This window comes from Rhea americana, unplaced genomic scaffold, assembly GCF_003343005.1.
Source record: "Rhea americana isolate MKP2758 unplaced genomic scaffold, rheAme1 scaffold_405, whole genome shotgun sequence".
In the NCBI taxonomy this organism is placed as follows: domain Eukaryota; kingdom Metazoa; phylum Chordata; class Aves; order Rheiformes; family Rheidae; genus Rhea; species Rhea americana.
The window spans coordinates 86,509-104,152 of record NW_028186541.1 but is presented as its reverse complement, the minus strand read 5'-3'; the positions used below and the strand labels follow the sequence as shown (position 1 = coordinate 104,152).

The 17,644-nt window shown below is 49.3% G+C and overlaps 1 protein-coding gene across 6 annotated transcripts; it reads right to left on the bottom strand.

Moving 5' to 3' along the window:
* Positions 1-2,311: 2,311 nt before the first annotated feature.
* On the bottom strand, positions 2,312-17,562 carry ACAD10 (acyl-CoA dehydrogenase family member 10). 6 transcript variants are annotated; one of them, XM_085314499.1, is made up of 12 exons: positions 16,987-17,558; positions 16,295-16,443; positions 15,175-15,369; positions 13,302-13,460; positions 12,380-12,539; positions 11,889-12,030; positions 10,470-10,538; positions 9,066-9,247; positions 8,351-8,501; positions 6,935-7,080; positions 5,665-5,838; positions 2,312-4,747 (listed from the first exon to the last, which is right to left on the bottom strand). In XM_085314499.1, exons 1-12 carry the CDS (start codon positions 17,162-17,164, stop codon positions 4,362-4,364), a joined length of 2,091 nt encoding a protein of 696 aa, XP_085170625.1. In that variant the 5' UTR covers positions 17,165-17,558; the 3' UTR covers positions 2,312-4,361. The 6 variants fall into 6 exon arrangements, with proteins under 6 accessions (XP_085170625.1, XP_085170626.1, XP_085170627.1 ...); XM_085314502.1 differs by having other exon boundaries at positions 4,655-4,869; positions 16,987-17,561; XM_085314500.1 differs by lacking the exon at positions 9,066-9,247 and having other exon boundaries at positions 8,351-8,521; positions 16,987-17,559.
* Between the last annotated feature and the right edge of the window lie 82 nt (positions 17,563-17,644).

The following is a 17,644-nucleotide window of genomic DNA, read 5'->3' as shown; positions in this document are numbered from 1 at the left end:
GGCTTGGTTAAGCTCAGCCTGGTTGAATTGGGCTCGGCTTAGTTTGGCACAGCTCAGCTGGGCTTGGCCCGGCTGGACTCAGCACGGTACAACTTGGCTTGGCACAGCCCCGTGCAACCCCCTGGCCGGCCGGGCTCAGTGCCCACGGGACAGCCGCACCCGTGCGTGCAGCCGGTTCGGCTCCCTAATCCAGCAGGCACTGCCTGGGGACCAGTGCTGCAAGGTGAAATCTGGGAGGTTTGGGGCCAGCCCGCAGCTCCAGGGCCACCCAGCCCTGCGYGGGGCAGAAGCCTGGCTCGGCCCAGAGATCAGCACAGAGCCGAGAGCTGCATCCACAGCACACCCAGGACAACGCYGCCAGGGCATGTGTATGCTGGCAATAACCCGATAGTGTCTGGTGCAGACGCTGCTTGGGCTCCCCAAGCAGGGAGCTTTGCATAGTTATGAAGTAAAGGCAGAGGGAAAACAGAAACATCTCAAGTTCCTTGGATAATTTTACGGGGAAGCTATGGCAGCTTGGTTGATAAACAGCCCTGGGATCCCTGGCTACCCAAACTTGCTGCTGTTAACATGCATACAGAAACTAAAAAAGAAACTTCTGGGCGTAGAGGAAGTTAAGCAAAGCCAATGAATTACCCTAACAATGGGAACTTTATTTGGTGCATGCAAATAAGAGGCTTTGCAAAATCCTTTCAGCAGTGGCTAAAGGCCTTTTCTGCTTGCTTCCTTAAGATGTCTTGCACAACTTCAGCATGTATAACATGTAACAGCGAACAGGGGATATTTTAAAGTTACCATTGTTATYGCTAAGGAAATCAGAAACCAAAAAGACTAAAAGAATATTTAACATCCAAAATAAACTTGTGGTAATTACTTTTTGATAGCATTTCTTTGACTCCTTTAGAACTGCTGCTGAGGAGTCTGTGAGGGGCAACTGGGAGTTGGTAGCTCTGATTTATTAAAGGAGACAGGAGAACTGTACATTTTTTCAATTAAAAAATAGTTGAACTCGCTGTCCTCAGGTTGCTGGAAGTCTTGGTAGTAACATATAACTCCAACATCTGCAAGGTCTCCAGACATTTAATTCATGAGARTATTTGCCTTATTTTGCAGGTAGGAACCCTGAAGCCCGGTGAGATGAAGCAATGGCCCAAGCTTATCCAGCAGGGCTCAGCTTAGGCTGCATGTTTGCTAGATCAGCTGAAAAGAAATCCTCTTGTGCAGGGATCTCAGCCTCTCTCGTCCTTGGACACCCGTATCGCCTGAAGGGTATGTGATTCCCAGTTGTGCTGCAGGCAGTGGGTCCTTGACTGCAGCTCGTTATGAGGTGGCCACTCATGAGGACCACTTGTTCCAACATGTTCTCTCTCCCATTATAGACCTGCATGTGTTAAACTACTTTGGGGATACACCAGAAAGACCTGTTATGCTTGCAGCCCAGAAGAGATGTGCCTGTGCACACTGTGTGCCTCCCAGAGAGACCGGGTCAGGCTGCTTATCCACAGGACGGATCTAAGAGCCGAGCTGCAGTCACACCTTGCTCAGGGCTAACCTCTMGTACGCTGTCCTTCGTGTGTTTTCTGCTGATACTTGGACAGCTGGTGACCCAGGGCATTAGCCCTGTGTTAATGCCTTTGCTCCTCTTGACTAGATCCGTTCCCGTCCCCAGGGGTTAGTAGCAAGCCCAGCAACATTAAAAACACATGCAATGGAGCATACTTAATTGGCAGACCCAGCTCCCTGCCTCAAACTCTCCGCCCTGTAATAGCTGGCTGCAATASAGCCTGCCTGAAAGATGAGATAGTGGGAGGTGCAAAGTCAGGTGGCTGCCAGGAGAYCATCCAAACTGGCAGTGTTGGCAGAGTACAGGCTCAGAGACTCCAAATGTCTGGGAGGGAGCTGAATTTCACTTCTGAAAAACCATCAGCAGAGGCCAAATCACAGGACTTCCCTCCAGCCTTGGGRTTGCTGCACTGAGTACCTAGCACAGCCATCCTGTGTAGTACCCCTAGYGCCCCAAAGAGCAAGGACCCAATGCCCACCCTGGGCAGCTGATAGATCTGGCCTTGTGGAAATGGACTGTGAGGCCAACAGGCCTTCTGAGCTGGAAGAACCAGTGCCAGCTCTGGTGCTGTGATACAAGTCAGCACTGGGACCCTGTCACACAGACCAGGCCAGGCTGACTACTTAGTGGTTACGGAAGCTGTAAGCTGCACATCCCACTGTCCTGACACACAGTGTTTCCAACAGGAGCAAAAGGGGCATAAAGTATTGAAGAGCTGAACTTGTCACTGTATCAGGCAAACTCAAGGAAGCAGGGCCATCACTTTAATATTGCATTAATGCCACACTACAAACAAAGAGCCCGGGAATTATCACAATCATGCCCATGATTCTGTTTCTGCTGTTGATCTGGTCCACATCACCGCTGGTCCCCAGAGATATCCACTGCAGTCATGGGGCAAAGGGGGTCTTCTGAGTTCCTCCCAGCTCCAGGGAGTCAGGTACTGCCTTAGCTTCAGAGTTTCCCCTGAAGTCAGAGCCCTTGATGGCCTGATTCAACAACTCCTGCCACTGACTGGAGCCTTTCTAGCAGCTGCAGCTGGGAAGAGCCCTGGTGTCTGCAGTGCTAGCTGGCATGAGGAAGGCTTGCCCTTGCCCAGCGTATGAGCACTGTGACAGTCCCAAGCCAGGACTGCAGAGCTGTTCATTGTTTCACTGCATTATCTTTCCTCCACAGGCAGCACTACTCCTCTGCTGGCCTTCACAACATGCTATCACAGCAAAGGTTGGCAATGCAGGGATCATGTTAAGGGAAAGAGAGTGGGATAGAAGGAGCAATGGCAGGGATGAGGGGCTGTCTGCTCCCCCAGACAAAGAGCAGTGTCTCCACCACAAGCCCTGGGCATGGAGCAGAGAGAGTGTGGCAATCCTGGCATTCAGAGATGTGCTGACTCTCTCCTAGGTCTGAGGAAGAGAGTTAGGAAGAAGAGAGAGGATGAGATCTGCTCAGTTCAACACCTCTAGGTTCCCTAGAGGTGCTGTTTCACCTCCTTTTCGGCTTTCTTAGGTGGTCAGCTGTTAAGAAGCCTGAAATGCAGGTTCTTGCTGTTTTTTTGCCTAAAAGACACAAGGAAATGCTTCATAAAGGCTGAACAACCAATGGAATTTCTTTTTGGCAGCTAAAAGGGAGTTAAGTAACATGCTAGAATTTGATACTGTCACTAGAGTAAGTTAATAATATAACCTCAGTACCAACCCACAGATAGCACCATTTGCTTTCATAACACACACTGTGAATGATTACCTAGGACACCACTCTCGACAAATCTGTTTACACGACCTCCCAGCCAGAGCTGCCAGAACCCTGAGCTGCGCCATGTCCACCAGCAGCACTGGGAAGTGGAATCATCAAGTGGTTTGCAAACACTAGGAACGGGACCCAGGTGCCCTGATACCTGCCTATTGGCCCAACTTGCCTTGCATTGGCAAAAAGAAGACATGCATAATTAAAATACTATTCAAGACCTGGTTCTACTCCCCTCTTTGCCAAGTAACCATGGGCAAGTCATTTTGATACTCGAGTTCTGCTTCCTCATCACCAGGAACAGTCAGTGTTCTGCTTAAGCAACTCAGAACTGGAGCAGGAGTTGCTGCTCTATGCCCAGGATGAGCCCAGGACGATGGCAGGGCCAAAATCCAAGAGGCATCCCAGTGTCTGTGCCACCAAAAGCCTGATCACTCCCTTATCACGGGGCAGGAGGCTGTTTGCTGACAGGGCTGACTGCAGGGAGAGCTGCTGCTAGGGAGAGCAGGATAAGACAACAAAAGGGAGGAAACGAAGCTGCAGAGTGTGTGAGCAGCTCCCTGCCCATCTGAGGAACCTCCCAAACCAGCACACAAAAAGACCCAGCCATGCTTAGCTCTGGAGCATCTAGGGAGTAAGGAGGATGGACTTAGCCTTTCCCACAGAGACAGCAGTGATGCTCCAGAGCCCTGCTGGGAGAACGGAGCGAGCAAGAACTGGACTGGCAAGCACTGAAAAGCCCAAGCCCAACCAAGCTCTGGGGACTCCATCAGCTTTGGTGGCAGCATGTGTTGATCCTGCACGTTGGTGGAGCAGTGCCAGTGATTACAGCTGGCGTGGCATTAATCTGTTCATCTTGGAAGGGAGTCCTGGCCTCTGAAATCACTGCTGCCCATAACATGAACTCTGCCACTTGAATGTTGCCAACAAAGGATCCTGCCCCCTTGCTCCTAGCTGTAGGGCTCTACAAGCGTCTGATGTGACCAGGAATGCAAAGAGCGCCTAGAAGCATGCCAAGAGAACCCACCCTGCTGCAGGTGCATCAAAGGTTACTTTAAAGAGGAAAGTGACTCACCTTAGGTTTTTCAAGAAGAGAATGTAGAGTCCGTCTGTGCCAGGAAATCTGGTGACACCTCTGGACATTCATGACCCTTTCCAGTTTGCAGTAAAGACCCTGGTCTGCCCCCAACAGGCCAGTGGGGGAAACCATCAGAGGGACTTGGAGCACGTGAGCTACCCCAGGATGTGGCAGGGTAACATAGCTCCTGACGAAGAATGGTCCAAGCCTGGCCCATGTACTGTAAGGTCGTATGAAAGGCTTTGAGGTGGGGAGGCTGTTAAACACACGGAATCCTTCTTTTGTAGCAAAATCCCAAGCCAGGTCAGCCACGAACTCTGCACGCTCCTGGCAACTTTCACCTGGGACTGGCCTCGCATGGCCTGGTGACAGGGAAGAATTGGACACTTCTGCTGTTAGGCAGCCCATGTTATGCAGCCACATCCCAAACCTCGCCATGTGCCCTAGCCCAGGCCAGCCCCACAGGGCTCAGGAAGGCTCCTCTCTAAGGAACAGGAAAATAACACCTTGTCTTTCTCCGAGCAAAACTCTCAGGTCAGATCTGATACATGCAAATAAACTCCATTGAGATTTCACAGCAACATCCTCCTGAGTCTCTCTGCTAAAGCTGGTGCTCAGTCTGAAAGTCTGAGAGCTCCACCTGTAGGACACATCTCTGAGCTCTAGACTCTGTTCAGTTCTCCCATGAAAGAAAAGTGACAACGCAACAACCTCTGATAAATGCAAAAAGCAATTGGGAACTTGCTTCCAGCAAAGAGCAGCAGATGGGGAATTGCCTTCTCTGTACATCCTTTTGGCCCTTTCTTCTGTTTCCAGGACACAACCTGACTGCACAATATAGTCTGCCTGAGAAGTAAATAGCCTCATACCTTCCAGAGCCTATGTTGTGTGTGTGGGAAGAGCTTTGTGCTTTAAGAATAGTCTATTCCCATCTCTCTTCTCTGCATGCAGCAGTAACTTGTTGCACATATATTCCCAAACAACTCATCTCCAAATACAGAGGTAAAACTAAATCCCTCATTTCAACCTCTCACTTCCTRTGGAAGCTCTGTGATGAAAACCCAAGACTACCTGTGTCTCCTGCAGATCCTATCTCCCAGGCTTTGCTTTGCTGTCTGCAATTTCAGAGCTCTCAGGACACAGAGCCAGGAGTGCCTGAACACTGCAGCATGTGCTGCCAGCCTAACTCCCCTGGTTCAGCTCAAGAGCTCTCTGTGCACAGAGGCACAGCTGGGGGCAGCGGCCCAATGCAGAGCAGGGCTGGCATGGGGTTCCTCACCTGCCAGAGAGTGTTTGTGGAGTCCCTGCAGCATCACAGCCAGTCGGAAAAAGGYAAAGGCCATGTAGAAATTCCAGTTCTTGGGGCGCTCTATTCCCATGTGGTCCCAGTACATCTGGGAATACTCCTCGGCTGTGGGGATTCCCAGATGCCTCAGATCACACTTTTGCAAGCCTGGAAGATGCAAAGAAGCAACAGTGAGCCAGCAGACAGCGAGGAGTTCAGAGTGCTCTAGGGATGCTGTGAGGCTTGTGGCAGACCCACGCAGGCTGTGGAGCAGTGGAGACAGTCACTATTGTCATTCTAAGCATGGGCTGCACCTGCACTCACCTACAACCAGCCCCAAAGTTCTGGACTGCTCAGAACAAAACAAACACGAGAGGCAGCTAACAGCTACTGCAGCCAACATGGGCAGGGGTAACCGACAGGGCTCGGCTAGGACGTGGCTCTCACCTATGCAGAGAACATGAGACTGCAGTATCACCCTTCACGTAAGGGAATGAACTGCTGCCATGCTRCCTCCATACAAAAAATGGATGTTTCGCACCAACCCACCTAGGTGAAAAGTATACAAGGGAGTTTTCTTCATTGGGGTGAGACTAGGAAAGCAGTGGCTGATAGTTCTTCCTCCTGCATGAGGGAGTAATTTTCCTAACTGTTTACCCCTAGATTTTTCCTTTTTKCAAGTGTATAGTTTCATAGACAAAATTGTTCTAGGCAAGTTGGCTTAGTTCATAGCTTGGTCCTCCACCCAAGGGAGATCTGTTTCTTCTCATTCCTCTGGAAAACAACTTCCCAAGTTTTACAGCTGAAATGAGAGAAAATAATCAAAATGGATTTTTAAATCCAGATTTGCAAGCTGTGAACCAGGGTTCTTCTCTCTGGGCCCAGCCCTGACACCACTGTTAACAAAAGTCCATGTTCATGAACAGGGTGAATGAACCAGCTGGGAGAGGGAGCACATGGCCAAGTCACAGCCGGGGCATCTTCTTATCAAACGGATGGCAGATCCGAGGCAAACAGGAGATGGAGTGACCATGACACAGCAATCACTGCACATACAGGAAGATGCCTCTGTCCTAAAGGGATGGTGGGACGTTCTTCAGGGAAAGCAGAAAGGACAAAGTAGGAAATACGGTATGAGACAGGCAGCCCTTTTGAAATGCAATGAGCCCAACTGTCAGCGGAGCTCCCTGGGCAGGAGCCAGTCTGTTTCTGAACTCTGATTCCTATCTCCGTTTGTCAAATGTGACTTCACCCCTCTCTGTACCTCTCAGTGTATCAAAGTGAGGTGGCAGGAAGTAGGCCATGCAGTTATTTGCCACATCAGAGATGGGATCTCCTAGAGTTGAAAGCTTCCAGCCAAGGACAGCAAGGACTTCTGGCCTCTCTGGATGAAAAATCAGGTTATCCAGCCTGTATCAGAGGGAAAAGRGGTCAGAAAAGTTCCAAGGAGGGGGAGGCGGGAAATGCCAGYGCTCAGCAGCAGTAGGTGCTTTCCAATGCTCTTTGCTCTGTGCAAGATTTGGTTTGGGAGGCTACACAAGTGAAACATTAATTTCTGCAAGCATAGGTCAGGAAGGACGGAGATTACTCAATAGTGAACTCCTTGGTTAATAATGAACTGAACCATATTTTGTAGAACGAAATAAGACAATCTGGAGCCTCAGATCATTAACAGATGTTACAGGACAGCCTAGCCAAAAAGCAATGCAGGCAAGTCCCTGTCCAGGGGGATTTGTTGGTCATTTTAAAGCATACAACAGCTCAAGGCCTTGCACTGTTGTGTGCTATAGATTTGATTCAGTACAGCCTTCAGTGACAGCATGACTCCCAGGAGTGCGCAGTAGCTTATTGAGGAAGAAAAAGAAAGGGGAACATCCTTGCCAAGTTGCAGAGAGCTCACCTGCTTCCAGTCACATAGAAACTGTGTGTGTGTACTAYACCACGTGCAAAGGAGCCTTGGCCCAGAATTGGCAAAAACCTACGCTCRGGGTCTCACAGCTTTGGCAGCCAGGGTTTGACAACACAGAAAGAAAAGTTCTCCTTGCTGAAGTAGCTCTCCGCATTCATCGCCTCTGCRCCTCTGTCCACAGCCACCACACTCCTAAGTGACTTTATCCATAACACTGTCAGCAAGCAAGTTATGCCATGCATCCTGCAGCATTTCACCAATCATACAAATTCTTTAAGCATCAAATATCRTTAGCAACTTGCATCAGGACTGACTTCTGAATAGTGCAGAAATGGTTTAAAATTCCCCAGCATTAGACCAGTATTTGTAGTAGTCATGACAAGAAACTCTGAAATGCCAAGCAGGCAGCAAGGTTGGAACGAGATCTCAGCAGTCRAGGCTTTCAGTTCTTGACCACTATGTCCCATTCTAAAATGGGCACCAGTTAAACTGCCACAGATCAGTAGATAAACACAAGGGGAAAATGTGGGAGCTCTGGGTGCAAAACAGCAGGAGCCAGAGTTCTTGCAGTATGTTTCTCACGAGAGACACAAAGGGCTCCTGACACTCCTTGATCTTGTTACCCAGGACAAGCTGAACCTGACCCAAAGCACAGGTTTCCAGCTGCTGTGAGGTTGCTGGGCCAGCCCAGCTCAGCACCTTTTTAGATCTTGAATGTTGTTTCTCTCCCTCTCTACTGTCTTTCAGGAAGTACTGTCAGCTAAGCAGTACCTGAAATCACCATGTACCACCGTCGTCTTTTGGGATTCAGGGAAGTGCAGAGGCAGCCACTCAATGAGTCGCTCCATGGCTGGGATAACATGAGTTTCCATAGCTCGATACTGCTTTGTCCAGATCTGAACTTGCCGCTGAATGTAATTACCTGCAATAACAGAATGAAGGCTCTCAGGGAAAAGGATAGGCACAAAAAAGCTTCAGAACAGACACATAAAAGGTGCAAGCAGAAACAAACAGCCAAACAGGTCTCCGCCCAGCACCCTGAGTTAAGCTCCAAGGATTTGACGATTATTTCCAAGGGTCTCATACATTCATGACTAGGCTCTGGATTTGATATTCTGATGCAAATAATCCAATCCTGGATGAAAATGTAACTTYTCTACCAACTTTCAGAAGCTGAGATAGTCCTGCAGAGAGCCTGGACAAGCTGAGGAAGTTTAGTCAGAGACAGCAGCAAGCAGGTTATCCCTGAACCCACAGTGCAGCTCTTGCTAAACACAGGGAACTCTGGAGACTACAAAACACAGACATGGAGGATCCCAAGCAACTTTCCACACCCTCACAGCAGGCCTGGGGATCAGACCCTCTGCTGCACACCTCCTTCCCATCTGCCACCAAGTTTGCCCAAGTCCTGTACCCAACCTGTCCCTTGGAATGCTGATACCCAGGAAGCGAAAACAGCGATAAAGCATACACAGCCTTCTCTCACCATGCTCCCCATAGTCCTCCAGTTTGGCTGCTCTGAGGTCTACGCTGTGGATCTTGGAGAGCACCTGACTCATGGCAGCATAAATAGCCCTCCTCTGGCTAGGCTGCAGCCCGGGGAGGGAGACGTCCCTGTAGACTTGGCCAGCACAATGCTCCATCAGGTAGAAAGGTGTGCCAAGGGTGCTGGGAAAGCAAGGTCGAACCAGCAAGTCTGAGGGTAATTCTGCTCCCTAACACCTCTCAGATCTCACCTGCACCCAGAGCATGCTCCCAGGCTCTACCCATGCGGCATGATGAGCAGCCTCAAGAGCACTGCTCTGCGAGCACTTCCTCCCAGCTGTGGCTCAKGTTCAAGCCCAGCTCTGGCCACCTGTTGGTGGCATGGCTGTGGCATGCTCAGTCTCTGTCCCTCCAGCCTCAGGAAGAGGGCTGGGGCCAGGCTACAGCACCAACTGTCTCCCTGCTCCCCTTGCAGTGTGCTCTGGAGCTTGGCTATCAGACTGCATGCAAACATCATGAACGGTGGACACACATTTAACTGGCAGTGCAGAGAGACACTTTACTACAGTGGCCGGCAGTGATCTGAGCACAGCTGTGCCAACAGCRGCTACAGGGAGAGCTAGATTCCCTCCTTTTTCCCTAAGGACTGAACTACATAGCATGTCACAGGCACAGACTCGCTGCTGTCAGATCTTCAGATCACGGGGCAAGTCTGAGGTCTGGCAGTTAGAAAAATCACCTTCTTATTGGAAACTTGAGCATACTGAGCCAAAGTCAGTGGGAAGCCTCATAAAACTGYTTTATAGTCCTTTTTCAAAGGAACACAGTATTTTAATTAATTGCTAAAATAAGAACACACCTAAAACAAGTCAAATAAAAACATTAAGTCCTTTGAACCTCTAGAGGCTCCTCTAGCCCAAGACTGGGCAAACACTAGTTAGGCCACTGCACTTCTGTAAGGCCTGGTTTGGGGGAGACASCAGCTCCTGCAACAGCTCCTAGCAGCTGTTTAACAGCATGCAGTGTTGCTATACCACAACCACCACCACTACAGCCAAAGGAAGGCAGAAAGGAGGGACAGAGGCCAGAACCTGTAAACACTCTGCAGAATCTGTAAACACTACACTTACATAAAAACCACTAGGAGTTGCAAACCATCAGGATATCATGTTTTAAAACACAAGCAGCCAGGCCAGGGATCTTTTCAGGTCAACAGCCCCCTTTGCATCCCTGGAGTCATTGTGCCTTCGCTGTGCCAGTCCACCCAAACAACCCTGTTTGCCTGTCTGGGTTCTCACACCTGATCCAGCCCTGGCATGAGCACCTCCTTCTCTTTTCTCCTTGCCTTTGCGGGGCTCTGGCTGAGGTTATCAAACACRGAGTGAAAGCTGAGGGACAAGATTACCTTCTGTCCTCACAGAGAGCAAGTACAGCAGGAACAGGAACACCAGCCTCAGAGAGAGCCTTCAGTATCCTGCCAGGGCAAGTCAGAGAGCCATGTGAGCACAGTAAGTCATATGAAATTGATACTAGAATTGCATTTTTACTAGGCAGATGCACAGTATTAAAGACTTCCATGCTCATTGTTAAATACACTAAAATTACACGACTGGGGCCAGAGGAAGGAAACACACCAAAATTTTCATATGGCCCAGAACCCCAGGATCCATCCAACACACTCCCTGGAAAGCCAAGGGGAGAAGACAACAGCGCCTAAGCGTCCTGCTGTTCTGCTGCTGCTGCAGAAGCGTGTGGCACAGCAGTCTGGTTTGCAGCACAGCCCCACTACAACGGGGCTTGCCCTCAGCTAGGCTCCTCACCRCTCATTTGTGGGCTGTGCTGCAGCCTGCCTCTGACTCACGGTGCCTGACACCAGAGAGTGAGCAGCCAGCAGCTACACTACACAAGGGGCCATGCTGCTGGGCATGGGCTGCTGAGCAAGGCCCCCCACTCAAATGAGTCCTGGGAGGGGGCACACAGCCACTTATTCCCCGCCATGAGACCTAGCACATGGGAGCTCACATGTGGGAGAAAGCAGACCTGAGGGAGTCTGCACTACTGCGAGCCAAGGGGAGCGAGGCAGAGGATGGGCTGTGACCTGTATCTGACCATGCATGTGAAACTCCAAAGWAAGAATGCAATCGTCCCCTTTGGAAACAGACTGAGAGGGAACAACCAACATGTTTGCTTGGCAAAAAAAAATGCCAACCCTTTAGTTAACAGAAGAGACAAGAGCAGCAATGCCTCGCTATGTCTGGCTGGACACCAATTCAGAACAAAGAGTGTCATTCTGGAATCACACAYAATGCTCTTTAAATGTGACAAGAGGAATGTGCCCCTATCTATCAGGCAGGATCATCTTTCCTCCTGGATTCCTGAGATTTCAGAAGGCCTCTGTTCTCATGGGACATAGGGACTTCTAAAGAGATCCTGCTCCATCTGATGTGCTAGGAGAGCTGTGTTATGCCACATGGCCCAGGAGGATCCACAGTGCAGGAATGGGAAGGGTGCTTTCCACAGTGGCTTTGAGTGCAGGGTGCCAATTGCACGTTCACCCCCCGCTGCAGGGCAGTAGTACAGCCTTGTCTCCCAATCCAGGACAGTTCAAGTTAGCTGTAGCAAATGGACAGATACAGAGCTATGCTGCAAGATGCAGGGGAAGACAACGTGGAAGGCAAGTGTGTGAACTGTGTGTGACATGGACCAGAAAATTCAAGGTTGTTATACAGCACTGTCCCTTGGATAGGGCTGTTGGGGATCTCCTATGACAATCTCTACCTGTCAGCTGGCACCAGAAACACAACCAGAGCAGCTGCTTTCTCACCTGTATTCCTTGGTGACAGCAGGGCCTGTGGGAAGCAGATCATTAGAGGACTCCTTCTTCAGCACTAGTGATCTATCTCCAAACTTGATGTAGTAGGTCAGGGTAGGCTGTCCATGGTCAAACTGCCGTACCATCAATGGACCTGAACGGTTGCGAGCAAACGATCAGCAGACARAAGCATGGACTGGGATTAATTTTTTCACTACTTCTCCAGATCTAGTTTCCTTTCCTGTGCTTGGGGTTGAAATCTCATTTGCAGGAACCAGGAACCTACACATTGCTTCTCTGTCCCAAACCCCTGGGGACCATGGCAGTATCTTGCAGATGGCAGTAGGCCAGGAATATGCCTGGCATTTTTTTGGCAACTTAATCCCTCCCACACAAAGAAGTCCTAAAATGTTGCTTCCCAGTTCAACAGTGAGTGATCCCTGAAACCTAAAAACTCCAAGATATGTGAACTTCAGGCTGAAGAGCAAAAAGCATTACAATACCTGTTGCCTGGCGACTGAAGGCATTTTCAAGGTAYTTTTGGAGACGATTTTTGGGGATCCCCATGGCTGGTCTCACTGAACGAGTATATGGAACAAACCCTTGCAAAGGAAAACCCAGATAGGTTTCCAGTTCTTTGAGAGCTACTTCTGTATCATCAACCTGAAAGCAGGAGGGAGGAAGAAAGACTGGATGATAGAAGATAAAATAAAGAAAGAGRTCTGCACGCTTGTGATACGTTTATCTGTGAGTTCAAAGGCACTGATCTGCTAAGACACATAGGCATTCACTGGTCACTCCCTGCCAACATAAAGAAACCGTTACCAGTATTTGTGGAGCCACTCGCCTTGGTCTCTGCTGTCCAATTCCAACGGCACAGGCAAATCTCTGTGAGCTTGGGCTGGAATAAGAGCTGGAATTCCCTGTGTGCACAGGCAGCAGAGTTCATTCTTCCTATCTTTCCTGTGCTTGCTCTTTCCCCACTAGTCCCCTCACCGCAGCAAAATCTCCAAAGTTTGGAGGTAATCCAGCCCTCAGAAGACAGCTCTCTGAAGCCTCAGAGCTCCCAGAAGGTTATTAAATATCCCTTAAAATCTCATATTGGACAGACACAGTTGTCTCAACCATATGGTTAAGTCTGTTTCTGTAATAAGGAACTGAAGTCTATCAAAGAGAAGTGACTTCTCCATGGTTACACTAGTTGTAGGGTTTAGAGCTGGGAATGAAACAGGCCAATGCAGACTTTGCCAGCAGTGCTCCCCTTCAACCCTGCAACAGCCTGTAAGAATAATGACAGGCTAAATAAAAGGCTTGGCAGCAGAGGTCTGCCACTGCCATTTGAAAGTCCYGAGCCATTCCAGTCCAACACAGTTTTTGGACTTAGAAATCACACCCAAAGCCTACCCTGATTGCATTGCTTTGTACCTTCACTGTTTTAATGCCAAGTTGCGCTGCTGCCTTTAGGTTCTGGCTGATGTCATCAAGGAAGATGGATTCCTGGGGTTGAACACCCAAGCGCTCCAAGCAGAGCTTGTAGATACGAGGATCCGGCTTGAATATTCCCTCATGGCAAGATTCAACTATCTACAGTGACAAACAATGGTTTATGCATGAATCTGCTGTGATCACAAACACCTGAGCAGTATTGGAAATGGAGCACAGGAGGGTAGAAGTGAGACTGACAGGCAAAGTTATGCATGAAATAAAGGACACAAAGAGCAGAGGGCTGACAGAGCTGGATAAGATGTGATCCAGGTAATTTTTTGGGTGCTAATTGCCTTGGCTGTGGCTCTATCAGTTCAAATAAACTAAAGAGGATCAGCCAGTCCTTGGATGGATGATATCCAAGGGGATGTCATGATCCAGGTGACTCAGTGGATGTCCCAGGACATGCTGAACTAATTGCTCAGTGCTGTCCAAGGAAGTGCTAGAGTACATCACCTTCCAGACACCCTGGAGAAGTGCTGTACTGGCCATTACACCTATCAACAATACCATGGTAATCTTCACAGCAGTAGAGATGCTGACAGCAATTATCCGCTGCAATTATTATTGCTAGGCAAAACATCCATAGATATTCACACTATCAATAGGGTCGATATTAAGTGGAAGTTGCATGTGATATGTCGGAAGGGGGTATAATTATCTGGTGGGGGGGAATGTTGTGCTCTAGCKATATATATGGAAATCAATATTCATCAAGGCCCGTTGAGGTCAAAAACAGTCAGTGTTGATGGCCTTTGGTGCCTRCCAAGAGCAACACCAGCCTCAGACCAAAAGCTATGCATGCAGAGTGGGAACAGGAGAAATCGGTGCCTATCAATAGGGTTCRATATCAATACTGATAAATATTGCCCCTGCCAGTTATTATGCACCCACGCCACTTATTAAGCCCCTCTCGCAAATTATTATGCCCTCTTCCAATATAGTATGCCTCCCCCATCATTTATCACACYCCCAACATTTGATATGCCCCCTCCRCAAASTATTACACCCCCTTCTGACATATTRCATTCCTGCAACATTTATTATGGCCCCCTGACACTTATTACAYACAAACCTGCAAATTATTATATCCCCTTCCAACATATCACATGCTCCTTCCACTTATTATTGATATCGACATCAAACACTATTGATAGGTCTGGCATTTGACAGGCACCAGTGCTGCTCCRTATTGAGGGAGATCAATATTAAGAGGCTTCATACTGAGAGACAGTCATCGGTGCCTACCAGGAGCAACACTGGTGCCAGACAGAAAGCTATGCATGCRTGGCAGGAATGGGAGGTATCAGTGCCGATTGATAAGGTTTGACATCAACAGATATTGCCCCCACCAGTTATTACACCCCAATGCCACTTAYTATGCCACCATGGAAATTATTACACTTCCTTCCAACATATTACACTTTCCCTGACATTTATTACAGCCCCCTGCTACTCATTACCTGCCCCCACAATTATTATGCACTTTTTCTCATGTATTACTATGTATTACTAGTGCAGTTGCCTGCCATTACACAATACAGTACATGAGGGATTACACTGGACAGGCCATGGTTATTAAAGTGCTTTGAAACACTGGGATGAAAGGTACCACAGATTGTCCTAAAAGAGCATCGGTATACCAAGAGAACTTCATAGACCTAAGTGTTGCTATTATAATACACAGAAAGATGAGTCGATAATGATATAATGTTGACAAGATGACTTTAAACAGTCTTGGATTTTCAATGGAAAATATGTAGAAAGAGAGATTGAGAGCTAGAGCTACAGAGCTAGATAGAGAAATGCTTACCACATCAAACTGCTTTCGGTCTAGGGGCAGAACACTCTCTTCATTCAGCAGACAGAAGCTGTTGCTCAGAACAGCTGTCTTAAGACCTTCCGCACGGATACATTGTACTGCTTCCACCATTATGGGGAGCTGTTTTATCATCTCATTTCTGATTAGGTCAAAGAGAAATGAATCCACTGGAACAGAAACTTTTGCCTAAGAGACCACAGAAACCCCCAGTAAAGATAATTAGCTATAAGTGGTTTTTAAGCAGTGAAGGAAAAGCAAGAGCAGGTGTGGCTGGATAGGTAGGTTGTCTGATCACCTTATTTTGCTGTCTTACTTCCTGTGGCAGTGGAAGGCTACCAGAGAATCTCATGGTTCAGACCAAATAAAATGGAATTCTCAGGTTACTAATTCTACAGAAAAGCAGAAAAGCTAAAGGTCTGATTTGGGGAAAGAGAAGTGTACTCGAATTGTGCCTGCCATTGAACCAAAGCAGCCTGGAGTTAAATACAGTATTACCATTCAGCAGGCAGGAAAGGAACTTGCATTTTAAACTGAGCTGTTTCAGAAAGACTTTATGAAAAACAGGTCTCTGACATTGTGTTCCTGGATTTAGTAAACACAAGCTGTGGTGGAGGGACTTCTCCCGAGCCTAAGAACCCTCTCCAGAGACCACGGTCTCCATCTCCCAGGAGTGTCTGTGCAGGAATCAGCAGCAAAAGCCYTTCAAGTGGTCTCAGCCAGCGAATCGAGCAAAATAAGAGAGGGGATGCCTTTGTGGTGGACTGTCTCTGACTTATCATCTCTGTTGATTCTGGAGGTCTCTTGAAATTAGAAAGCTAAGGAATGTGGAGGAAGAAGCAGGTGGAAGTGAAGGCACCATCTGCTCATCACTGTTGAGTACCAGAACGATGAGGGCAGTGCTATCTGCCCTGATCAGATAGCAATACTTCCTAGATGTTTAAGAAGCCTTTAAATCTGAAGTAAATCTGAAGTAACTCTTGTTCAATACACGAAGCACAAACAACCTCAACATTTTCTTTAAAAGCTCCTCTTTCCTTATTGAACCATGATGTTCCCACATTGYAGAATCCCATTTCCCTGTAGTCCAGAAGCACAAAGAAAGGAGGCTTACAATCTCAAAGCACTGCTGTCCAAATTCCTGCAAAAACTCCACAGTTGTCAGCTCTCCTCTGGCGTACTTCAGAGAGGGACTATTTTCCCCTCCAGCGARTACAGCTTGTTGGATGGTGCCAGCTGGAATACAATTCTGGAGCTCCCAGGCTATATAGAAAAGAAGTCAGAAAGCCAGAAGTTAGCACATATGGCATCATGAGAACCGGGAAACTAGCTAKAAATCTGTCTACAACCTTGAAATTGGATTCAGAAGACACAACACCAGCACCCATGAGACATGCTGGACTGAGGTAATTTACCCAGCCAGAGAAAGAGGTTCTGGCACCCCCCAAACCAAAGCACCTCATCCTCATTTTAGACGTGGTACCCTTGGGGTGAAAACACTAAGCCCTTAAAGTGTCCTGAAGCATCAGGTGCCATTGTCAGGTGGGATTGGTTGGTGTTATTGCAGGGCAGTTTAATCTTCTGATGTGTTTGAGCCCTGACCTGGAGATGTCAACGAAATGGTAAGTTACTGTCAGTGCTAGTACTGAGGATGGTGTAATTGGTTGTGCTGGGCAGCAGTACCATCGAAGTCASTGCAAGCAAATTCTTGAATATCTTACTGGAACCGGAGATGACYGATAAAGAAACGTGGAATTCGTTTTGCCTAGGTGCATACAAAGAGCAAGGCAAGATGAGGATACACACCTGCAGCTACCTTGTAAGGGGCYGGCAGGAGCACTCCGTTCACGTCAAAGATTACAGCTTTACAGGTGAACGACCCGGAACGCCTGCCCCGGAGCAGCCCCGGCGCTGCACGCGGCGCGGGCCGGGCTGTGCCGGCGCCCGGCCAGCACGGGGCTTGGAAAAGGCGCCGCAGGTACATGGCCCCAGGCGCGCACAGAGGAGAACGGCCCTAAGAGCGGCGAGGCACGCAGGATCTCTGCGAAAACAGCACGTATATGGGCTCGGGGCATCGCTGCACGGCCCGCGACACGAAGGCGGGCGAACCGCGGGCCAGGAAGGCGGGCGAACCGCGGGCCGACCGCCCTGCGCGACGAGCGGCGGGACGGCTGAGAGGAAACGAAGGAAAACTCGTTCCTGCCCTTTGGCAAGGGCGGAGGGCCACCCCCGGGCCTAGCCGCTGCGCCACGGCGGCGGGGCCTGCTGCCCCGGGCGCAGGCCCGCTGGGGGCGGAGGCAAGGCGGAGGCAAGGCGGAGGCAAGGCGGAGGCAAGGCGGAGGCAAGGCGCAGCCCCCCCCCTCCCCGCGCCGTGCTCCCGCCGCGCCCCCAGGGCCGCGCGTCCCCGCCGGGCCTCTCGCCCCCGGCGCCCCCCGCCGGGCCCTGCCTTGCCAGGAAGAGGGCA